The sequence below is a fragment of the Alosa alosa genome, chromosome 1, assembly GCF_017589495.1.
Source record: "Alosa alosa isolate M-15738 ecotype Scorff River chromosome 1, AALO_Geno_1.1, whole genome shotgun sequence".
Classification (NCBI taxonomy): Eukaryota; Metazoa; Chordata; class Actinopteri; order Clupeiformes; family Clupeidae; genus Alosa; species Alosa alosa.
In genome coordinates, this window is record NC_063189.1 from 10,335,986 (window position 1) to 10,361,767 (window position 25,782).

Here is a 25,782-nt window from a genome sequence, read left to right on the forward strand (position 1 = left end):
ACTCCTCTTCAGAATGTTAACGTTTCCCTTTTTTGGAGAAGATTAGAATATAGGCTAATCTATAACAATAACATGCCGTTGGCATACACAGTTTTCTGAAACCCTGTTATAATCAGCGTAGCCTATAATCGGAGGTGCATGAGCAAAGAAGTGGCTCAGCGCTACTTCTTTGGCTACACAAAATCTTTCCCAGTAACCTATGTGATATGGATGTATTGTGTTTTGCGGTGCTTTGTGTCATAGGTGAAATGCAGTTGTGTGATGGGTGAAATTATCTCAAAGCAATGACATCTGCATTCTCACACTCGCTTGAGTTGAGGCAACTAGCGCAGGAGATCCGCATTACGTCATTGATGGAGGCCACACATTCGAGGCAAATGAGAAACTCGCGCTAGCTGAATTACCTTCCAACGACACAGCCACCAACACACATGCATTGTATCTCTGGAAAATGACATGGAACAGTTGAATTGTAGAACTAATGCTTAATGGCATAAATGGATGCTGACACCACGATTTCTGGGTGTAAACAAATTTCCCTGACATGCTTCGAAAGCTTGGTGAGTAACGCACAAGTGCACTGCATCCTTTGTGGTGGCGCGACCTTAGGATCATTACATTACGCGTCTCTAGTTTGTAAATAATAGCAAAGTCCAAACGGATATCCTACCGATTAAGGGGAATATAGTTTACGTCCACTGCAGATACAATTTTGTGTGATCAGTCAAGACGTGAAGAACTCGTTAGGTAGGTGGCAAAAGCTATTACATTGTCATTTCTTAGCTATCATCGTTAGAAGATTCTCTGTCGTGACAGAAGATGGACATTGCGGTCGAGCGATTAAATAGCCATCGTAGGCTTAGCCTATGTTTTATGTTTTTGAACACATGTAATTAGCCTACGTTATTTGTGATGTGAACCTAAAAGTCAAGTCAAGAATCTCGCAGCCTTATGTAGGATATAATGTGATTGTTAATTACAGTCTTACAGCGTAGCTTAACTCGGTAGCCTACCTCAAAATTGGCGATCTAAGGCGGTAACGTTATGCTTCACGTTGAGACTATTCGATTATCACAAGTTGATCTTTATCTGATCTATATCACCTTGGTTGTTTTTTGTCTATACGTTCGCAGAAATGAGCTCGACATATCTGGTCAACTTTTAGAGGATGGTGCCAGTCATGTTTTGCTAACAGTCAGCTGGCACACTCATTTGTTTGGACTGGTTCAGAATTCTACCAGGAGTTTGTCACTTACTTGGACAACTTACTCGGAAAATGTTAATGAGATAAATTAACTACAACTTCACAGAACGTCTTAGGAGATGGCTCAGTATCTGTCTTTGTTGTAGCCTAGGCTATTCCATTTCGAACTGTTCCACCTTGTCTGAACTTGTCTTCGAGGGAAACCAGTCAGCAGCCAACACTGATGTTGTATTGACTGTGCTTGCATATCATTATAATAATTGACCTTTTCTCGCTATTATGACCTTGTATTTAGGCTAGGCTATATAAATATAATTACAAGGTAAAATGTTTACTCTGAAAGCATAGTTAATTTGAATTACGGAATGGGAGTATGCATCTGGGTGGAATTAATTTACACTGTTCTCAGACTTTTTGCAGTTCAGGCAGTTGCAACCTACTACACATTGGAAGAATCATAGCCTTGCCTAGAAACCATAAAGATGCCAAAATAAATGGTTCTCTGCATGCCTGTGAAGGTCTTGTTTATAGTAGCAAAAGTAAGAGAGAGATGGTCAAGAAGTAAGGGATCAGTTTGCAAAACAGAAAAAAACTATGTGTAAAAGGTGAATCTCCTTTCTCTCTCTCTTATGATGTCTTTAGCCATGCATCCTTGTTTATTTCATATTTTTGTAGATGGTTAATAAATGTTGATGTTCAGAATAATTTCTGACAGTTCAAACCATTCATAAAAGCAAGACAACACAGCTTAGTCTCTTGTTGTTTGAATTATTGTATTGTACTACAATATTTAGGCTGTAAATATGCCCAGCAGCTGCAATACTTGCTGCATTAGTCTGCCAGGTCATGTCATACATAACTCTTGCAACTGTCCCTGCCTGTAAATACTGCCTGACAGCCTGCTCCACATACTTTGGCCATATCAATCAAAAAAGTGTAATTTTAAAGCAGTCAACAAGAAAGATTCATAATGTAAACACGACAAGGGAGTCATGGATCAGCATTGTCTGTCATTGTGTGGCCCAGGGGATATTTATTGCAGCAAATATGTTTTTCTTATGCCCAGAGAAATCATTCAACATCCTGGGACGTTACATGAGATAAGGCCTGTTGTTTTTGACAACAAGGAGAAGAGTGGAGGCATCTGCATGGGCCCACTGAATGTCCCAAACAGGGCAGTAATTTCTTCTTGAGGGGCGCCTATGCATGTAGGGGGGCAAGGCGCCAACTGAAAGGTATGAGGGGCTGCAACTAGAGCTTGGGGGTGCCAGTAAAGTGGAGAAGAATGCAGCCCCTGTGTTCATTTCAGTCGGGCTAAAGATAGAGGCTGAGCAAGTGTCATCTTGACGCTTTCCATTTCTAGACAGCGACAGGCTTTTGCAAAACTGGCATTTGTTGTTATAATCACACTGATTGGAGGGTTTTATGTAGTCAGTGTTTGTCACGTTAAGAGTGAGACTTTTGGCAGAGACTGACACTGTAACTGGCTTCGGATCAGTTGAAAAGGAAGACCATGGTGTTGTCTGAAGGGTATGTTTGCCATCCTGTTATGATTGTGTTCTTTCTGGTCTCCACTTAGAGTCATTATGCACTTAGAGTCATTATGTCACCCATATTGTGCTGTCATTGCACGTATGATGAATGTGTGCTCACAAAAATATGTTCCTCACTGCGAGCAAAATGTGTGTGCACTTAAAAATAATTTATTTTATGATTTGTAATATGTAATATTGTAAGTGGGATACTACATATATTAATCACCCGTCAAAGACTAGCTTGGCACTACAGTAATCTTGCAATCGGACACATATTATTCATGATAAAAAAGACACATGCAATACATGGTAGTGCATTTGTTCCTTCCGTTAACCAAATGTGGGGCAAAGATCAAAAGGATATTTCCATGCTAACCGGATCCCTGATATTTATATTGATTTTGAATCATTTCATGTGACTGTTTAAGACCTGCCACCAATGGGGTTTTCTGTGCGTTTAGGATGGATGACTTTCTACTGATGGCATGAAAATACATATTTTTACATTTGTACATCTTTTTACAGAAGATACACAGAGTTCTGTTTGGAGTTCAAAAGGTCACAGAGTAAATGTCTGTGTTCACAATGTCTGTGAATCCACTTGCAAGTGCCCCTGACATGTGTGCCTATAACTGTATAACTGTATAACAGTACAGTGTCTTTGGCCATATTTCTGTACGGTACTGACTGTAAAAATGGGGTCTGCTAAGGCTGGCAAAATCAACCAAACACAGAATTTACACTACATAAACAAAATAGTAATAACACTGCAGTGAATTCCACCATTATTTAATAAAACACCTTGTAGTTATGCATTACTACATTGAGGTCCTTCTCACTTGAACTGTCTTTGTATGCTGTTGATGTATTTTGCATTTGGTCACTCCCCCAACTGGAGGACTTAATCTTGTATAATGATAGGGAACAGTGTCAGTAGTTTGTTCCTCTCCCAGCATCTGAAGCTGCTAAAGCTCTATCAATTAGTGGAGATGTCAGTGGAGGCCTCTGATGTCAGAAAGACTGTGTAATACCTGGCTAACTAATGAATTGATTACAGAGGTAAATAACAAAAGTTCAACTTAACTCACTAATAACAAACTCCAGTGTAGAAGCTCCTGAACTTCCATGCCCAATACTGCAAAAATGTTAGTTAATGTTAGTATCTTTTGAAAGTCAGTCCTTTACTACCAAATGAAAATGGCCACTGCTCACATTCATTTGGTCACCAGTTCACAATTTACAAAATAAAGCAGTAAGTCAGTGGAAACAAAAAGCATTGTCAACTTATTGAAAGAAAGACCAAAGAAACGTGCACCCTCTAGTTGGGAATGGAGCGGCTGGGTTCTCTGCTGCCATGGTAACACACCACATGATGAGGTGTATTAGATTGCCTTGGACAGAATGCAGTGAGGCATAGTTGGCCATTCTGCCATGTGAAAACTCAGCTCCACTCTCACTCCAGTGTTTCAGTCACCTAACAGGGGAAAGTCCTATTGACTTCTGTTTGTGTGTCCCACACTGTCAGGCTCTTTTCATGTAAGGCAGGCTGCCAGGTGGTGTCGTCACTATGAATGTGAGAGACACAAACTCTGGAGTCATGTGCCAGAGCCCCTCGGTGCACTTAGCCTGCTTGGTTTACACTCATCAAATTGCAGTTTTGTAGGGTTGATTTCTAAATTACAGTACAATGACAGGCCATGTTTGTTAGGTCTGTGAGCTTTGACTGACATCAGTGTGAATGACAATTAGCAAAGACACTGTCTGGAACACAATAGTTTAGTAGTGAACATAGAACATTTTAAGTCTGTGGTTAGGGACAATGAACCATTGTGTCCCCAGTACTCAGAAATGACTTTGTTGATATTTCTTTGAGGCTCAAAGTTTTAACACTGAAGCCGTTTTCATTTCAACTCTCTCTTTGTATATACCCGATCCTTTGCAAGCCTTTTCCAGCTTCAAGTCTGTTTTATCACCGTCATGCCTGTATTATTACTTGTATTATATGTATTAGCGTAATGGTAGGATTTAATCAATTTGAATGCCATCTAATTTGATACAACTTTGACTGCAAATGCTTTTGTTGTGTGTGCAGAATGACTGAGGAGTGTGGAGTGAGGAGTGAGAACATGGCAGACAGAAGACAGCTGTTTGCAGAGATGCGTAAGTAAACAACAACAGATTAGTACTTGAAAAGGGCAGACCCTGTACAACTGAGTAAGCACCTAGTTGGACCACTCCAGTCTGTTATGGGAAGGGCCATGCTGGAGTTCAATGAGAATGCATACAGGCACTGATGGTGCATTTCAACTTATTGGTTGTACCTAATTGTGTTATGTGCCATGGCTAATTCAAGTAACCCTTGCCCTCACCTTAATGTGTGGCATTTTTTGACATCAAGAAGAGTGATGATGATCAGTGGGTGTGTAACCTTTTGCTCCTGTGTTGCATTCTGTTAGTTCTTGACATTAATTATGACATTTTGACAAGTATGTGCCTTTATCATTGCAACAGTGTGTCGTTTTGAATGCTGAAATTTTTGCAGAACAATAGGCTTAAAAAGGTGGAAATGACCTTGTTTGCATTGTGCAGACAAGGTAGAACACTCAATTGTATAGGTTTTGATGATCTTCTACATTTATCCCAAGCTCATACTAATTACCTGAAGTGTTCCTTGTCTTATTGTGTTGTTTTGTGCTGTACTTAATTTAAAGTATTACAATGGAAAGAATGAGCTGAATCATATGCTACATTGTTTTAATCCTGGATTTTTCTTTTCTCAGGTGCACAAGAGTTCGACTCCATTAGGTTATCAACCTACAGAACAGCTTGTAAACTCAGATTCATCCAGAAAAAATGCAATCGTAAGCAGTTCTCCATCCCTGAAGAAGAACATTTCCTTTGAACCTAATGAATGCTATAACATCTTAAATAGCAGTTTGTGAACTTGATAAATACTTAATATGTAGCTATATTTAGGCAACATATGGATGTTTAAACATCTCATATTCATCGTGCAAATTGAGTTGTTAAGTTGGCTCACTGCACTCCTGTTTTCTCTCCCTCTATGTAGTACACTTGGTTGACATATGGAATGTCATTGAGGCTTTCAGGGAGAACAGTCTCAACACCATGGACCTCAACACAGAGTTCACTGTGGCTCGTTTAGAAGCAATACTCTCCACCATCTTCTACCAGTTGAACAAGCGAATGCCCTCCACCCACCAGATCAATGTGGAACAGTCCATTAACCTGCTGCTTAACTTCCTGTTAGCTGCTTATGACCCGTAAGTCAGTGTGTGGTGTGATCACCATCACTACTGCTTGCAGAAGCAGTGTAATCTAGTGTTTAAGTCCCAGGTGTGATGCGTAAGTAAATAAAGTCACTTGAGACTCAGAATTTTCATTGCAAAGTGTTACGGAATTCTAAAATGAAGCTAGACCTGTCCAGTTTTTCTACCGCTCTGGACCTGTCCTATTAGCCACATATCACATGTCAAGGATATATGAGCCTTTACAGGGTTATTTAAATATGACCCCATGCTCAAAACATGTATTCCTGATATGAGTCAACTCTTGCTGAATACTGAAAAATATTTATGTTGGAGGAAGGTTTGTAATATGCCTTGGCTTACATTAATGTTCTCTTTCAGGGAAGGCCTTGGAAAGATCTCTGTCTTTGTTGTGAAGATGGCTCTTTCAACAATATGTGGGGGAAAGATTATGGACAAATTGAGATGTAAGTGTTGGGCCTTTGCTCTGTTGTTGAAACTATTTAAGAGAGGCAGCATATATTTCCCCTTAATACTACCCGATATCACGGTTAAGACAAGCTATTTATGCTAATACTTTTGAAGTTGCTTGCTACTCAAGGACACATTATGAAAATATAATATATACCAAAAATGCATATACTTGCCTTAGAATTCATTTTGTATGTAACTTTGTAAGTAATTCACTGACTTGTAGTCAAGTCACTGCATTATTACACAGTGTATTGCAATACAGAGATGTTAAGCCCAAACATGGTTTTGAATCAGCTGGCCTCCCATCCCTATAATATCTCATAAATCAATTTTCTTTTCATTTGAACTGTCAAGTTGGTACGCAAATGGGAATTAGCTATCGCAACACCAGGATTAACAAGTCTCCTTTTCTTGTGTAGATATTTTTTCACAGATCTCGGACCCTGCTGGGATAATGGTCTACTCCCAGTTCGACCAGTTCTTGAGGGAGGTGCTCAAATTACCCGTCACTGTTTTCGAAGGACCCTCCTTTGGCTACACAGAGCAAACCACACGAACCTGCTTTCCACAACAGGTGTTGTCAGCAGCACGCTTTGCATGCCAAATTATCACCTCTACTTGTTATGATATAAGAGCAGGAACCTGTAACTACTGCGTGACAGCATGATGGGAAATATACAATTATCACAGTTGCGCACTCTCGCTGCCTCAAACAATGTGTCTTGTGTGTTCAGCACAAATAGAGAAACATGACATCAATTTAGCAATTTCCTGGAAGTCATGAAGTTATCCAGAGGTTGTTTAGACTCTGATCAAGCCTGTCACACAACTTGTGTTGCAGGATCAATCACAGATGAGACAAGACAAGAAAGTAAATATGTGGCTTAGCAGCACATCCATTTTAAGAGAAAGACATGTAATGCAAAGATGCTCATTCTGCTTATTCTGCTGTTAAACTAAGATAACAAAGCCTCATTCTTCTTTCCCACATTGGTGGTCTACAGAAACAGGTGTCTCTGAACACATTCCTGGACACACTCATGTCAGACCCACCTCCTCAGTGTCTAGTGTGGCTGCCGCTAATGCATCGCCTGGCAAATGTGGAAAATGGTGAGTCACTTAAGATGCTAAATATTTTATTCTGAATATTTGGTTCAAGTGGGTAGTACAGTTTTGGGTATTACGTAAATAGTTTGCACTGACTCATTCTATATTGGGAAATATAACTAGACACAATGTCATCAGAGAACACCATCAACTAACAAATATGCTGGTGTCATTACGTATTAAGCATATTAATGGAATGAAAAACCACCGCCACGAGGATCTAGTCCTCATCTTCCCTGCATGTGTTTCAACCCTCTTTCCCCAGGAAGATAAAATCACTGTCATTGTACTGTGTCGCTCATTATTAACTGTATGAGACGTAATAGAACACAAACAAAGCCAGAGTGCTGTGCATCACCAAAGCCAGCAGACAAGCCCAATGATTTCCTCAGCAAGGAGCAGGCAGCAGGGTAGCAGCGAGTCAATGGCCATCTGCCTTTCCACACACTACACTCAATGGTTGGGAATGGTGGAGGGAAATGCAGGAGAGCCCACTTCCAGATTTCCTCTTTTCTTTCTCTTGGCATCTTTAAAAGCAGTGTGTTGTTATCTGTTCCCTGTGCACCCTGCCCCCTCCCTCTCTCTCTCTCTGCAGTCTTTCACCCGGTTGAGTGCTCCTACTGCCACAGCGAGAGTATGATGGGCTTTCGCTATCGCTGCCAGCGATGTCATAATTACCAGCTCTGTCAGGACTGCTTCTGGAGGGGGCATGCTAGTGGTTCCCATAGCAACCAGCACCAAATGAAGGAATACACGTCATGGGTGAGAGGGGGGTGGTGGCCTTGTGCATGTGTTGCACATGCATGTATGCGTGTCACATCTCAGGAAATGCTCGTATACTTTTTTTTCAAATGACAACTAGTCAATTAAAATTTGATTAATCATGTCTGCTCATACCTTTTAGCGGTGTTGCCTTGACCTCTAGACAGAGTAATGTGATCATGATTATCTGATTATACTATCTCGTATTGTAGTGTCATGATGAGCTCAAATTACACAAATGTGTTAGACTTTGTGATAGTTTGAATTATTTATAATCTTTGATGATTATAAATATGTGTTATAAAGTATTTGAATAAAACAGGTAATGGGAAGACTTGTGCAAATAGTTTTTGACGTAAGAGTAGAAGACCCTGTTATTTTTCATGTTTGATTGAATAATATATGTGCTCCCTTACAGAAATCTCCTGCCAAGAAGTTTTCAAGTGCTCTCAGTAAGTCTCTGAGCTGCGCCTCTACCCGTGAGCCACTGCATCCCATGTTCCCGGACATGCCTGAGAAACCGCTTAGCCTCGCCCGTATCGTGTGAGTGAAGCCTACTCGGGCCCAGTCCATCTCTTCCAGTGGCCACCTGACCAATTTCAGAGTGTTTACAGTTTCAGTGATTATTGAATGACTTTGGGAGGGCTGATTGTATTTACAATGCCATGGAAATTCGAAGTATGTGGTGAAATGTGAACTTTAAGCAATTTTATGTGAAATTAGAGAGTATTGTTAGTTGTATGTCTGCAGCGGTACAGAATCTGATAGCAGTGAGGTGAGTTAGATTGTATTCCTGTGCTCCTGATGAAGGCCATGTGACTGCAGACATCGCAGAAAAGCAGTCACTCAAAATGCTCTGTTAAAAAAAAACAAGCTGAATATTCAGTCAAGTGCCAAATTGATGAATGCAAATATTACCAGCTGTAGTTTCTTTTCAGCTGTACTGTCTTTTCTTGTCAGTGTCTATCAGGTGTAGACACTTCACAATTCTGTGTGCATTTAATATCCATATCATTGTTTTTTTCTGCTGCCAATAGTGACACCTGGTAAGTGAATTATTGATTATTTGACCCTGACGCATAGGCTAATGCCATGACACAGTGTACAGTATCCCTTGCACATAGCAGTTTGACTGAGACGAGTCTTTAGAGATGTGTCAAAGCTGTGTTGTGTTTTGGTTCATATGTTCTCCATGGCCTCTCCACAGGCCTCCGAGACCAATGAACAGCATGACAGATATTATGTTGTCTCATTCGATGCCCTCTACAGGACTCCCTTTCTCCAATAAAATGTGAGTATTCACAAATAAAGATGATTTTATTGCCAGACTATGTAAAATAAATGTATTGCTCAACTGAAATTTACATAAATCTACCATGTAAAGGGCATTTATTAGATTTTTTCTTTTTTTTTTTTTTTGGGGTTGCTCTATGTTAGTATTCATGTTCTTTGTTGTATTATTATTTCTATGTGATATAAATAGAGATTCTTATTCCAAGAATGATGGCGTTGAACATGTTAACATTCTGGCTCCAAATATTTTGCATGAGAAAGGGTGAGTGATCTAGGCCAAGAATCATTTGGTGATTTGTTGGAAGTAGTTGAATTGCATGATTCAGCATAGATTATGGTCATTCATTTGTCTGAGCAAGTTTGAGATGAGTAATGGGCATGGCAGCGCTGGTCATCATATTATTAACAAGAAATATGCACATTGAAAATTATCAAGTTACAAAGTATGTCTGGAGGCAATATGTTACTGATAGAGTCCTGTTTTAAAGGGATTACAAAATGAAGGCTAATTAATGTATTTGTTTTTTCCCTCCTTTCATTAAATGAAGCACAACATGCAATACAATGCAGCATATAGGTCTTTCTTTGCAGTAAGTGCACGTCTTGCCAACATGTCACATGACATTTTATATATGTTTGTTTTATCTAAACTATGTTAAGGTATAGATTAAAGGTGGTCAAGACCAGCCAATGTATGATTTACAGGAGGTAAAGGAATGTTTCAGGGAACATGTCAAAACCTTAAGGAAGAGCTAAAGTGTAACTTACAAACGTAGCATTAAGAAGGTATTGGGAAATGAGGCCTTGTTTATTTCCTCATGATTTCACTCACATGTATCATCTCTATCTCTCTGAAACCTACGCTGTTTCAGGTTAAACTACAGCCCTGATTTTGCAGATAAACTTACAGATGAGCACATACACATTGGGCTGTATGTCAGTCTACTGAAAAACAACCCAGCATGGTTAGTGGCGTTCAGTAGTGACAGTTCTTCATTCAGCTTATCCTCTTATCCCCTGCTTTTTAACTTGGCATAAAACACCAAAAACATGTAAGGCCTGCATTTTTGAGGAGCAAATGCAACGGTTGTGTAATCAATCAGTCCAATCAGTCTTTGGACTCTTACTTACACTCTGGCCATAAGTGGTCAGTAGTTTCTGAACTACTTTAACTAATTTCTCAGTTCTATGAACTTGTAGATTACATTGGTGTTTACCAGCATTGATAGTGCATCCTGCTTTTGCACCAAACCAACCAGTACTGTAACAGTCAATACACATGATGCGTCTAAGCCAGGCATCTGAGATCTGAAATGACTCACTGCAGCTTTGTTTTGACAATCTTAACAATCTGCAGGGATTGTCATATTAGTCTCAGCTGTCATATGGGTATGTGAGACTACTAATGTGATATCAGTCACTTATTTTGGCTATACCATGAGAGACCACTCTGCATGCATTAGTTCTTCATGTAATCGTTCTTGTATGACATTCATTAGCCATATTGTCTAAAGCTCTCATTTTCAAACATCTCTCTGCAGTGGTAGCAAAAGTAACTGCTTTCCCAATTTCTCTGTTTTACATAACTGTATGTGTGAGTGTGTGTATGTGTGTGTGAGAGAGAGAGAAAGAGAGAAGCAAAGGGAGAGAGAGAAAGAGAGAGAGAGGTAGAAGCTATTAGAAACATGTTAATGTTGCAGAAATGGCTAAGCACTAATATGTTCATGTCTCCATCCAGTCTTTCATTTGCAGGACTTGTATTCATCGATATCAGCAACCAAGGCTCTAAATACCCCTATTTATTCCACTGTCTGCCCAGGCGCTCTATGCATCTGCAATGAGGACAGCTTTGGATTTGCGGTGCGAGTTGCACTGCGAGTCACTTCCTGTTGTGTGGTGTGGCCTGAGAAGGGGTATTCAGAGCGTTGGCTGGCAGCTCTCTCCCATCTCTGATTTCTAGAAGCCTTATAATTGCATTATGAGATTGTGTCTGTCACAGAGCTTCCTCATGTGATTGTGTTTGTGCTGATGGTCTTTCTCTCTCTCTCTCTCTCTCTCTCTCTCTCTCTCTCTCACTCTCATCTTCTCTTTCATGCGCACACACACTATCTCTGCCGCCCTGTGCTGACTCGCAGTCTACTGGAGAACAGCAGCAATAATCAGGATGACGAGCACAGTCTCATTGCACGCTATGCATCCCGACTGGCCACCGACGGAACGCCAGTGGTATGGACATCACCCCCTATGTAGCCACAGAAACATGTCCACCATCAAGTGCTTATCTTACACACACATGATAGAAAGATACTGTATATGTATGACCCTAATTTAAATAACGGGCAGAGCTGGGAAATGAGGGAAGCGTGTCTTGTGCAGGACTATATATGTGGTGTGTGGAAGCGTTGTGCAGACCCACCCTTGTTTGCACGTATGATCTTTCCCATGGTATTAAATCAGGAAATTGATTGCGTCAAGTTATTAAATTAGCTTTAGTGGATTTTTGCTCGTTGCCTGACTTTGCATTTTGCTGGTCATTTAAATAGGACCCATGATGTAATAACACTGATATGAACAGAGTGAGAACAGATTAAACACAAAGATATTTTCAAAGAAGTTGTAAACATTAGGAGTAGTTGTGTTGGACATAATTGTTTTTATTTTCACTTGGAAACTTGTTTATGACAACACAACACAAACAACAAAGCAAAATGCTGAACTTTCCTTGAAATGACCAGTGCAAACCTTCCCTGAACACTTGATTGTTTTCATATGGAAATCAGCCACAGTCTAGGATTCCCTCAGACATCTCCTTCTCTTTGGATGCCGCTAAGCAGCAGAGGCAGCTCATTGCTGAGCTGGAGAGCAAAAACAGGTGAGCGTGCCGCTTGGCTCATCACACTGTCACCCCACTAACACAGATTTAGGGCAGGTACACTGACGCCTGTGCCATGCTTGAGTGTCTGTATATGTGCATGTGAATATGTAGGCATGCCTCCATGTCTGTCTGTGTGTGTGCGTGTGTGTGTGTATGCATACAGTAAAGAAGGCATCTGTGTAGTTAAAAGTCATGGCTAGTGTGACTTGAGGTGTGGTCAAATTTGACAAACAGAGGCGAACGTTCATGGCGAACATGTCTTCTCTGAACAGTTACATTTGAACGATTTGGTGTAAACATTTCATTGTAACGGTAACACTTTGTCCAGCTCACGTCCCAAAACCAACCAACAACCTTTGGTGTGATGTGTGCACGCTCAATATATCCATCCATCCATCTATGCCCCTGTCCCCACAGGGAGATCCTCCAGGAGATCCAGAGGCTCAGGCAGCAGCACGAGCAGGCCTCCATGCTGCCCCCAGATAAAGCCCAGCAGAACCCCACCCTCCTGGCTGAGCTGCGGCTGCTCAGGTACAGACTGTCAATATACAATGCAATATAGGGGAGCCTTGGCTTCTGAGATTGTGGATGAGTACGAGTCCTACTACGGTGACAAAACCATGCCAGTGTTTCGCCACTCCTGACGCCACTACAGGATGTCTGGATACCACATGAATATGCTACTAATAGCATGATATAATATCTAATAACGCACATGCTTACAGATTTAGGAACAGTCTGCTGATCCTAGTAGTCCATAGCTGATTTGACTTGCAGGAGGCCATGAAAGTGCTTTGTATTTGAATGTGAAATAATACAAATGAAATACATGAAACTGTAAGACACATATCATTAAAGGTCAAGTCAGCAATTCTGATGTAATGCACTTTTTGTCTAATTCAGTGAATTGCCCCTCTAGCTGTCTGTTTGGGCTTAAAAAACTCTGGTGTTTGTACAGTCCTTGCACTGTAAGAATAAAACAAACATTCTATCTTATACCCAGCCATAAATACATTTGTTAGTTAGAAATGCATTGTATACAGTAGGATAGCTAGATGCATTTTTTGTGCACTTAACACAGGTATTTTCACTACTTAGCTCTTCTATGTGTCTTCTAATCAGCTAGTTTAGAGAATGGTTGTGCTATGGTTGTGAATGGTTGTGCTATGGTTGTGAATGGTTGTGACAGTTGAGATGGACGTGGCTTCAGCTTAGTTCAGCACGGTGGACCTGTCCACAGCATTTGAGAGCAAAGTAGACCGGTCATTTTTTCACTATTTTGAAGCCTAATTTGATATACTCAACAATGTTTTTATTATATACTCAGATTTGTCTGGGTGGTTAATGACACCTTAATCTGTGGTGCGTCTGAACATTTTTTTATGAATTTACAGACCTAGAATCCTGTTTACCCCTATCCCTCCGCAACACCTTATCTCTATTTGTTTGGACACTGTCTCTGATAATAACACCGTCACCTGTAAGATGGAGCTGAAAGCAGTGCGACATCTGTATTGTGTGACCTCTCACTATGCCTGAGGCTCCATTGATTGATTCACATGGGGTTTTGCCTGGATCTGACTCTCTCTCTCCCTCTCTCTCTCTCTCTCTCTCTCTCTCTCTCTCTCTCCCTCTTACTCTCTCTCGACTGATCTCCCTTGCTAGGCAGCGGAAAGACGAGCTGGAGCAGAGGATGTCCGCCCTGCAGGAGAGTCGCAGGGAGCTCATGGTGCAGCTGGAACAGCTCATGATGCTGCTGAAGGTGACAACACACACAGAGAAAGAGAGAGAGAGAGAGAGAGAGACAGAGACAGACAGAGAGAGAGAGATGGACAGACTGACACACACATTATCCTTTGACACATTATCCTGCTCACATTATATGTGCAGAATTGGCTGTTAATAGCTGTGAGCTAGTTGGTCTGAACTGGCTAAGCTGATTGCAGTGTGTTTTCCTATCCTTTCACTTTGTTTAAGAATGGCAGGACTCCTGTACTAACTGCTCTGACTTGTTGTCAGCACACCTTTGTGTAGTATATCATAGCAGAATATTAGTGATTAGTGAGATACCTTACATGACTTTTTACTGGGGGTGATGCTTATACTGCCTTTCATTATTTCATGTTTTTATAGCCTTTAAAGGCCTCTCTGCCTGTACAATTATATAAGAATCATCAGGGGACACAAGTTGTACGTAATTACATATTAGTATAGTATAGTATAGTATAGTATATATACTGTTTTGATCCCGTGAGGGAAATTTGGTCTCTGCATTTAACCCAATCTGTGAATTAGTGAAACACACACAGCGAACACACAGTGAGGTGAAGTACACACTAATCCCGGCGCAGTGAGCTGCCTGCTACAACAGAACCGGCAACCCTCCGGTTACAAGTCCAGAGTGCTAACCAGTGGGCCACGGCTGCCCTATGCTGCATATTAGATGTGAGCTTGGTCCAGATGAGCTTCATCTAATCTCATACCAAACTGCAGCACTCTGCACATTAAAGTCCTATTATCCAATAACTAAAATCAGAGCCGACAGTACCCGTCCTTTTCCAATGCACCTGCAGAATCTGTGACCGAGTAGACATCTGTTGTATCCACTTATCTTAATATGAATGATTCCAGGTTATTTTTGGATACAGGCGTCAGGCTGTTTTCCTGTCACCAGTGTTTGTGCCACAGTCCATTTTGCATCTGGGTTTTTCAAAGTACCCCCCTCCCCAGGAGACTCCAGACTCTTTTTTTATAATCTTGGGATTTTCTAGCATTTCTTGGACAAGTCAGTGAAAATGTGACATGAAATGAGAGAGATGGGGAGTGAAACCAGGAATACCTCTCTAGCGAGAGCTTGAGGCGGAGAACATGAGCACTCAAGATTCGCGCTCTAGAATCTTTGATCAGCACTACTACTCCAGCAGATTGATACTGATACTAATGCTGCTGTTAGAATATTACTATTTTGAAAATAATCATGAGTGAATGAATCACGAGTTTGTGTGGCTATGCATTATACAACATCAGCAATAACATGTTATCAGCTATCGGCTGAGCATGTAGTTTGTTAGCTGATGAAGTAACATTAGTTTCCATTAGTTTGTTGCTATTTGTTTTCATTGAAGTCTCGTGAGAGCTAAAGATGCATTCAACTATAAAACTAACTGCATGTTAAAGTGTTTTGCTGGAGAAAAATGTTTATATAATGATGCCAAAAATGAATTTAGGCTTATGTGGAATTTCCCAATGCATGACACTATTGGATAAACAATATCTGAAATTACCTTCCAATTTTGTCATGGTGTTCTCATTATAATGTATTGTAAGAATGATGTTATTGTTTCACAATATCCATTGAAAATCCTAATACAGTGACAATGTTGTGAATGAGGCAATTACTGGCAAATTCATAACGATAGAACACAGGCACTGAAGGAAGGACTGAATGTCTGAACTATCACATTCTGTTTTAGTGCAGTATCATAACACTTGGTCACACAACAGACTAACAGCCTTGAATACTCAACCTGGTTGACAACTGGACCTTCCCCAAACCTCACTCATTCAGCAGGCATGACATCATTAGTTTGTTTCTCTTTTCTTTCTTTCTCTGGACAGCATGACTGTAGTATCACGTCTTCCCACACAGCTCAGTCTTTTGTTGTCAGGAGGATTTTGACAGTATTATGATTCCTGATGAACCACAGAGACTTCATAATAAGCATCCCAGACCCTTATGATCTTTTATCTCCATTAACAGAGCTTGCCTACATCTATTTTGTATTATTGCATGTTACACATATAGGCCCAATTTCCTGTACATGGATTAAGCCTGATGCTAGACTTAAATTGTAAATGGAGATCTCCATCAAAATTGCATTTTTGTCCAGGACTAGGCTTAATCCATGTACGGGAAACTGGCTTGCATAAAGCTTAATAAATTGCTCTTGTTATGGGCTCTCGACACAAACAAAACAAGACTGAGGCACAGATTTCCTCTTTGTTTGTCTGCAAATCATTAAGATAGCAGGCACCAGGACCCTGGGGATCAAGCATCCTCACTCTGAAAGCGTTCCCCCTCAGTGGTCTGTGAAGCTGTGGTGGCGGTCTGTGAGTCGCCCAGGCGTTACCCTCTAACCTCAAACACACACACACACACACACACACTCACCCCCTCCGTCTTAATCCTTTGTTTCAGACACAGGGCCCGGGCCCCTCCCCTCGCTCCTCCCCCAGTCACACGGCGAGCCGGCCCATCCCCATGCCAACGCAGGCCAGCTCGGCAGGCACCACACCCACCCAAACCCCTCAGGACTCGCTGATGGGGGTGGGAGGGGATGTGCAGGAGGCCTTTGCTCAGGGTAAGCTTGCCATTTGTCCTGTGGTTAGATCTGTGCAGGCCGGAGCAGTGTTCTGGATGGAGAGAGAGAGAGAGAGAGAGAAGGGGAAAAGGCCCAGAAACAAAAGGGCCGCTTTCACTTTCATGTCACATGCAGCAGATGTCCTCAGAATGCCACACCAAGTGTTGTCAGTAGACAGCGTTCCACTGGAATGGAATGGAGCGGAATGGAATTTAATTGATTTGGAAAACAAAAGAGCAAACAGAGGGGGATGGGGTTGGGGGGTCTGTGCCAGGCTGGTTAGGACGTGAATCACACCCATGATTCATGTAATTATCCACAGCCGTTCATTATCAATATGGAAATGATGGCACGGGGTGAGGAAGAATTCCAAAGTGTGTTGTTGACAGGTGCCTCACTCAGAGAATTGGGATCTGTTAAACCACATTGTTCATGATAATTGATGTTTATTCAAACCACCAGGAGGCCGTTGTGACTAACAATAGAGACTGAGGCAGAATACTTCACTTGCATATACAGTAGATAATACTTAATGACTATGACATTCACATGGAGCATGTGACATATAACATACTCATGACAGATATACAGGCACTGGTAATAACAAATACAGTTGATATCTGATATATGTAGTTTTAAATATCCTTAGAAATGAATAGTGTAAGTCTTCTCTTTGTTTGGTATAATGAAATGTGGTTTTGTATTCTGTATACTCAGTTTACACATTTAACTTCAGTGATCACTGCATTTTGGGCACACAGTATTGCATGGAGTGGAATGTGAGAAAATGAGTGTACCAGTACTGCTGGTTGGCCAATCAATGTATGAAATTGATTATATTACAACAGAAGCTATGTGTCAGCTTTAGTCTAGAGTAATCTGAGTAAGCCTGCCTGCAGTAGGAATGTGTTATTAACATGTTTGCTTTGTTTTTCACCACTTTTCGGTCCCCAGGCTCTAGAAGGAATTTGAGAAATGATCTCCTCATTGCTGCTGATTCCATCACCAATACCATGTCATCACTGGTCAAAGAACTGAACTCAGGTTTGCACTTTGGATGTGTTGGATAGAGGCATAACCACAGATACTGATTTATAGAGAATGAGAAGCAGTAGTTGTATCAGGAGCCTGGCCATCTTTTGTATTTACTCTGTATTATTCTTAGAAAATGTTATCTTGCAAGCTGCAGCTATGGGGATTAAATGTCATATGCGCTACATTGTTGTTGTAGAGCATGGCCTTCGTGAGTGACCTTGAATGAGAAAGGTTACTATTAGGCCAAAAGATTGGTTGTGTCACATTTGGTATTTTGTCTGTTTGGGTAGGAGAGATTATAGTGGATGGTCTCAAAGGATTGTAGTGTATTCATTCTGATTATTACTGTTTTAGAATATTGCACAAGTTAAGCATGTATGCTGTTGTAGGTAATATTTAGAAGTTTAACAAAAAGTTATTGTGTGCACATTCCACCTTCTGGCAGGTGCAGGACAAAAAAATAACTACTCAAGTGACAAAAATTATATAATCCGCAACACTGCTTTAGACTCCCATATATTTAATGTACAAAAGGCAACGTTTCGACCCTGCTGGGTCTTCTTCAGGCAAATGGTGGACACATTTTATGAAGGGATATATGTAGCCTTACAATCAGCTGACCTACCATGTGATGTCTACTGGTATGATTAGGTCTAAGAGCCCCACTAATCACTCAATTAAGAGAACACTTTCACACAGGTATTTCACAAACCTATACATCTCAAAGGAGTACAAAGGAAAGGAAAGAAAACTAAAAAACAATCAGTGGATAAACTGTTCCATATATACAAGCCTACCCCAAACAATGAATGAACATTACCCCCACACAGTCATAAAACCTGCTACAATATAGTAAGTACAAATACAGACAGTTTCTAACCCAAATATACAATATATATACTATAGGAACGGTTTTATGTCAAATTCCTCATTAAGACCATGGGGAGACATTGTATTTAAAAAATGAATCCAAAAGATTTCACGTTGGAGTAGCCTCTTATCATGATTACCCCCTCTAGGTGGTTTATTGACCCGCTCCAACCCAATATATCTGAGGGCGCTGACATTATGTCCAGCTAGTTTAAAATGAGCAGCAACAGGACTGCGCTCATCCCCTGTTCTAATAGTGCTCCTGTGCTCACTGATCCTGGTCTGAAGCGCTCGCGTTGTTTTGCCCACATATGCTAGGCCACATAGGCAGCGAACCAAATAAATAACATGTGTGGTGCATCATGTAATGACACCGCGAATGGATATCGATTTGCAAGTGTGTGGATGATTAAAAGTTTTACATTTATGTGTGTACGAGCATTGGGCGCAACTGCCACATTTAAAGTTATCATCAGGCATACTCAGAAAGGACGTCGTGGGTTGCGGACGTATGTCATTTTTGACTAGGCGGTCTCTTAAGTTAGGAGCACGCTTAAAAACCAGCTTAGGTTTTTCTGGAACAACTCTCATAAATTTAGCATCCGAATCAATAATGTGCCAATGTTTGTAGACAGTTTTTCTGAATTCTAAAACAAGCGGAGAATATTTTATACAACGTAAAGGGGACTTACTTGGATCTTTAGTGCGCTTTTTAATATTTAAAAGTTTAGAAGGTGTGACCACTTTTTTTATTTCAAAATGCAATTGCGGTGATCAATATTCATATTGTAGACACTTGTTTCATCTGATAATGAACATACAGAGAGGTACTTAGACCTTTGTACAGTTCAGTAGAATTGAATGTTTAACACAATCTGTACACTGTCTTTCTATTGTCTGAGCTACAATTACATATTAGCATATTATTAAATTTGAATGGACTGTATTTATGATCTTATGATCCTTGATGATACTTAATGTATGGTGCTGCCACAGTAGGGTGGACTAACTGTTTGTCTTTATGTCCACAGAGGCTGGGAGTGAAACAGAGAGTAACATAGACTCAGAGGGGCGCCTACAATTTGAGGACCCTGTCACCTCTCCATCGTCAGAGGTCTACCTCGCACATCTCAGCACCAGAAAACCAGGGTATCCTCTTACACTGACATTCTATGAATGTGCACTCAGTGTTGCGTCTATCTAGACAGAGACTGAATGAGTTAAGAAGAAAAACATTCTGAAATTCTGCACTTGTTGTAGTAATGTGTGGCTAACCTGCAAACATTGATGAGAGCAAAGAAAGATAATATTATATACTGGCTAGCACAGGTTCTTGTGCAGATCAGCAAATTCTGAGCTGCACTTGATAGCTGCATGTGGTACAGTGTGAGGGACCAGGCAGTAAGGCAATATATAGCACATGAGCAAATCCTCTCCATCATCATGTCACAAGTATAAGGCCCACTCTATGGAAACAGTCACAAGTATAAGGCCCACTCTATGGAAACAGTCACAAGTATAAGGCCCACTCTATGGAAACAGTCACAAGTATAAGGCCCACTCTATGGAAACAGTCGCCCCAATAGACAGGGGGGCATGATTAGAACGCTCCTGGCGAAAGGTCAATTGTCAGTTTAGGCAAACCGTTTATGTTAGGCTACTTAGCAACGAGATAAAACTTATTATGGTCTGAGCGTTGCGTTACACTTGCCGCTGGCCAATGTGATCCCCACCTTACAATCACTACCACTCTCTACCCTCTTGGACGTAGTATCCATTCTTTGTTTTTAATGGATCATGTAAGGATTTCTGGATTCAGTCATGAAACTCAATATCAGAACAAATACTAGGTTCACTCTGTTCAGGTTTTTTGACACTGCTATTGACAGTCTGTTTTCTCACTTTTCACATTGTTTTCTCATTGAACCTGTCTACTGCCTGATGACATGAATGATCCAATATGAAATACTGTATAATGATGAACATATTTGTATTGTGCTGAAGTTACATAGAAAGAATGAGTCTGTATGCAGTCCATGTTGACGGTAACTGTTCCAAAAAAGTGACAACAGCGACTTCTTTGTTGGTGTAGACACATGAATGCTGAGACATATGAGAATGATTTGGTCCAGGAGCTGGAGACCGAGTTAAAGATGGAGGAGTTCCTGAAACAGAGGCCCGATCCAGAGAAGGCCTACATGGTAAATGGTGTCTGTAAAATGCATGACAAGTACAAGTCAAAAAGTTCACCCACGTTGTTAAATGATGACCAAACTGCGCCCCCTACTGACCAAAAAAAGAAAGAAGATATTATGGTGACGTCCAGCATTAGTTGTTTATAGCAGTTGACAAGCATACTACAAATCTGGTGATTTTTAAAGGTAGAATGTGATATTTTATACCATATCTTCGCTCAGTTTCGTGCTATGGGCTCTGTATTCTGAGTCTACAGTTGATATCAACATAGTCCAATATAGGCATATCATATGTCCATATTTATTTTATGCTGGTCTCTAAGTAGTATAAGTATAAGTATATATACTCTTTTGATCCCGTGAGGGAAATTTGGTCTCTGCTTTTATCCCAATCCGTGAATTAGTGAAACACAAACAGCACACAGTGAGGTGAAGCACACACTAATCCCAGCGCAGTGAGCTGCCTGCATCAACAGCGGCGCTTGGGGAGCAGTGAGGGGTTAGGTGCCTTGCTCAAGGGCACTTCAGCCTTGCCTACTGGTCGGGGTTCGAACTGGCAACCCTCCGGTTACAGGTCCGAAGTGCTAACCAGTAGGCCACGGCTGCCCGCAAGACTTTATTCTTGCACTGTTGCACTGTTGCACTTACTTATTTGCACTACCACCATGACACTCACTCTCATAGAGCACCGTACCATGCATACAGAATTACAGGCTCAGTCCCTGCCCTGTCACTGCAAGCGCCTCATGCTTAATTATCCTTAAGCACACTATGTGGATATTTGATTTAGTTTTATTTAGTATATTTAGTATTTTTTTTTATCTTCTACTGTCTTTACTGTTCAGTGGTGTTGTTTTTATATTTATATACTTATATTACTTTCTCTGCTGTAAGTGCATGTTGTGTGTGATGTCTGTATGCTACTGAGACCTTGAATTTCCCCTTGGGGATCAATAAAGTATCTATCTATCTAGTTGGATGAAGAAATCTTAAAAAAAGATGCGTCCTTCTGATCAGTGTTTTGTATACTGCATACTACATGTAACAAGAGATGGGCTTCTACAGTAGCCCTGTGTCTGGTGGGAGATATACCACTGTCATTTACATCACAGTTTAAAATGTGTTCTCTAATTGCCTGTGGTTATACAGCATTTCTAATGGGTAATGTTTTATTGTTCCAGGTTACATCACAGGAGTGAACACGCTGGACCAACAGTGAGTTAGGCTGCTTTACTCACACTGCTTATTTATAATCAACAACACAGGGTCAATGTTCACTGCATATGTTGTCAGTGTATTTCTACATAGTTAAGTATGTATAAGTATATATACTCTTTTGATCCCGTGAGGGTCAATTTGGTCTCTGCATTTATCCCAATCCGTGAATTAGTGAAACACACTCAGCACACAGTTACGACACAGTGAGGTGAAGCACACACTAATCCCGGCGCAGTGAGCTGCCTGCAACAACAGCGGCGCTCGGGGAACAGTGAGGGGTTAGGTGCCTTGCTCAAGGGCACTTCAGCCGTTCCAACTGGTCGGGGTTTGAACCGTCAACCCTCCGGTTACAAGTCCGAAGCGTTAACCAGTAGGCCACGGCTGCCCCAAATTTATTGTGTTGTGTCATAGATTTACATAGACACTACTGTTTTACTGCTACACTGTTTTTCATGCTATATTAGCACACATGATCAATGGCTGCGGTCAGGCTTCTGCTACAATACTGAATGAATGAATGGCTATAACCCTATTACCTCAACCTGTTCTTGCACTGAAATAGTTTTTTATTTTACCTTGTCTACATTATACTTTACTCTCCTATTTGTCCATATTATATATGCTGGTCTCTAGACCTTACTCTTGCACTTTTGCACTGTTGGACTAATGTTGGACTACTTTCTGCACCTTCACCATGACACTCACTCCCTTTAGCACCTTACCAGTCCCGGCCCTGTCACTACAAGCGTCTTATGCTTGATCACCCTCAAGCACATTGGACTTTCTTAATTTAATTTATATAGTGTATTTAGTATTTAGTTTTGTTAGTTTTCTTATCTTTCTTATCTTCTACTGTCTTTATTGTACAGTGGAGTTTAGTTATATGTTTATACTTATACTTATGTTTACCATTTCTGCTGTAAGTGCATGTTGTGTGTGATGTCTGTCTGCTACTGAGACCCTTGAATTTCCCCATGGGGATCAATAAAGTATCTATCTATCCATATATCTATCTATTTAAAAAAAAAATGTTATACACATATAATATGCTGTTTTTTGTCCTTGTAGGCACAACTGGTAGAAAAGACACATGAAGATGACCAGGATTGCTACCAAGGAGGAGTGGCACAGAGAAGGGAGTTCTAACACTACTGAGTACAACCATAGAGTCATAAATAGATATCTGTGTGTGAGAATATATATGTATCTGATATATCAATATATATTTTTAAAAAACAGACTAAATATTTAAGTATACTGAACTGAACAGGAGATTTTAATAATGGAGCTGACTACAACACCGCTGGTGCCATACAATCAAATGACATGGAGATTATTTGTTGTTGATGTTCTTGTCACTGTTTCTGTATGTTTCTGTATGACTGCTATGTTTTTTCCCACACTTCAGAGATGTTGTAAGAAGAATTGAACTATGGGCAAACAGAGTTCAGATCATTGGGTGTAGCTGCTCCCTGTCTGTAATCATGTTTTAGTCAAATTATCAACAACCCAATGATCTGGTATATGTTTGCTCCCCAGTTAGTACTTCTGACACAAGGAATTCATTTCATTCGCTCATTTTTTTCCTCAGTAGGAAAATGAGATGTTGCTTTGTTTGATACATATCTTTGAACCGAGTGCACTGCCTTAGCCAGTCAGGCAATCTCTCAAAGCCTGGCATAGATACTGAAATATACACAAGAGCACTGGATGAAAATGAATTTACATTAAATCTGATGCTGGAAGATCAAACTGTCCAGTGGAAGGATGTTTACTGTGTGTTGTGTGACACAATTTAAAGAGTGGAACTGTGGATTTTTTTTTATGACTGGGTGTAAGAGATGATAATTAAGAGCATGCGTTAATTCAATATTTCAATAATTCAATATTTGTTCACTGAGATTGTCTACTTCTAAACAGCTATAAACATTGTCAGTGTTTGTCATTTGATGGTATGACCAAATGGGTTTGTCTGCTTTAGTTTTTCACTCACTCACTCATCCTTACTCTCTATTTCTGTCTTACTGTCTTCATAGCTGAGTCACTGTTCAGACAACATCTTCAGACAAAGCTGCTTCTTTTCTTCTTCCATAAACTATCTCACTGCACAATTCACTGAGTAATGTTATTGATATCCACTGGCATTACAAAACGTTATCCATACAGTCATTTTGTGACCTTTACATAGCCTAGGCTTAAATGTTTTTTTGTTTATTTCAGAGATTTTTGCATGTTGGTAAAACAATAATAAAAGTGAAGATCTGGGCTATATTTGCATCTATTTTTTCCAACTGAAACAAAAAGGCCTATTAGTTAATTTAGGCTACAGCCTGGAATTGACAAAAAAGAATCAAAATGTTCAGTCAATAAGTGGCATATGGTCTAATTCCCTTTTTAACAACCATGCATCTTTGAGATGCCATTTCGGTAAGAGATAGGCCTATCAGGCTACTTGCCACCTGATATCATGGTAGCCTGTGCACGTAGGCAACTGAAATTAATTAAGTCTGTTGAACTTTCTTTGATGCCTGTAGTTGATTTATTCAGAAATAACCTATGAAATGTAGCCAAAGCATTTAGTTTTACATGAGTATCCTGAAAGACAAATGCTGTTTGCATCGTCTTTGCAGCACCCACCTCTGATCCGTGTCAAATCACGTTTGCAGCTTAGGTCAAGGCAATAAGGGAGGCTTGATGTGATGAATGACCATGCCTGGGGAAGAAACAACGACATAAAAGAAGGCTAAGCCTAGGTCTTAGGCCTATTTAAATTGAAGTTTAATTACCAAAGTCTCAAATGGCATAGTATAGCATAGGCCTAAGGCTAGTAAAGATATGCTGGATAGTAATCGATAAAGATATGCAGATAGCTGGCTAAAACATCCAACAGCTTCGCCATCGAGATATCTGCCCTCCCTGCCGACGCTTAGCTAACACAGAGAAACAATAAGTAATTTTACTGTGTGGGCCACGAGAAACTAGTTATACTTACTGTGTGTGGGCCACACCTGGGCCAAGAGAAACAAAATAAGAGTAATTTTACTGTGTGTGGGCCACACCTCGGCCAGAACCATTTTTTTGTGTCAGTTATCAGTGACTGGGCCATTTTTGGGCCGGGGGCCAAGCCAGAAGTGGGCCAACTCTGAGGTAGTGGCCGAGGTGGGCCAGATAAAATTTGTTATGTGGGCTGTGCTGTAAAAATCAAAACACTGACTGACTTATATACCACGTGCCTTCAAACTGCACATAATACAAAGTAGGCTAAGTGTAAAAAGTCAAGATTCATATCATCTGTATGGTTAGGCACTGCGGTTACGTTAACAGTAGAGGGCTGAAGCATGAATGCATAAGAATCAGTAGAATAAAGAGAATATCAATATCAAAACCGTAAATAAATAGATCCATCATCCAACAGCCATCGAAAAAACCTTATAGCTGCATAATGTAGTAGGCCTAGGCTAACGTTATATTGGTCTCTTGTCAATGAATTAGAATGCGAGTGAAAGGATCAGAACCGCTGGAATTTGTTGAAAAGCGCTCTCATCTCTAATTGGCGGGATAAAACATACGGTGCATATGGACCA

At 40.6% G+C, this 25,782-nt stretch overlaps 1 protein-coding gene across 12 annotated transcripts; it reads left to right on the plus strand.

Moving 5' to 3' along the window:
* Positions 1–172: 172 nt before the first annotated feature.
* Positions 173–24,467, plus strand: dtna (dystrobrevin, alpha). 12 transcript variants are annotated; one of them, XM_048242355.1, is made up of 23 exons: positions 173–560; positions 4,832–4,899; positions 5,520–5,600; positions 5,810–6,023; positions 6,390–6,475; positions 6,902–7,056; positions 7,487–7,592; positions 8,185–8,351; positions 8,770–8,894; positions 9,389–9,397; positions 9,559–9,642; positions 10,193–10,234; positions 10,517–10,609; positions 11,780–11,870; positions 12,425–12,516; positions 12,937–13,050; positions 14,185–14,281; positions 16,718–16,880; positions 17,835–17,924; positions 19,817–19,934; positions 20,878–20,986; positions 22,162–22,195; positions 23,267–24,467. In XM_048242355.1, the coding sequence occupies exons 2-22, from the start codon at positions 4,833–4,835 to the stop codon at positions 22,177–22,179; spliced, it is 2,121 nt and encodes a 706-aa protein (XP_048098312.1). In that variant the 5' UTR covers positions 173–560; position 4,832; the 3' UTR covers positions 22,180–22,195; positions 23,267–24,467. The 12 variants fall into 12 exon arrangements, with proteins under 12 accessions (XP_048098312.1, XP_048098389.1, XP_048098146.1 ...); XM_048242432.1 differs by lacking the exon at positions 173–560 and adding an exon at positions 615–747; XM_048242189.1 differs by lacking the exon at positions 173–560 and adding an exon at positions 2,529–2,734.
* Positions 24,468–25,782: the final 1,315 nt, after the last annotated feature.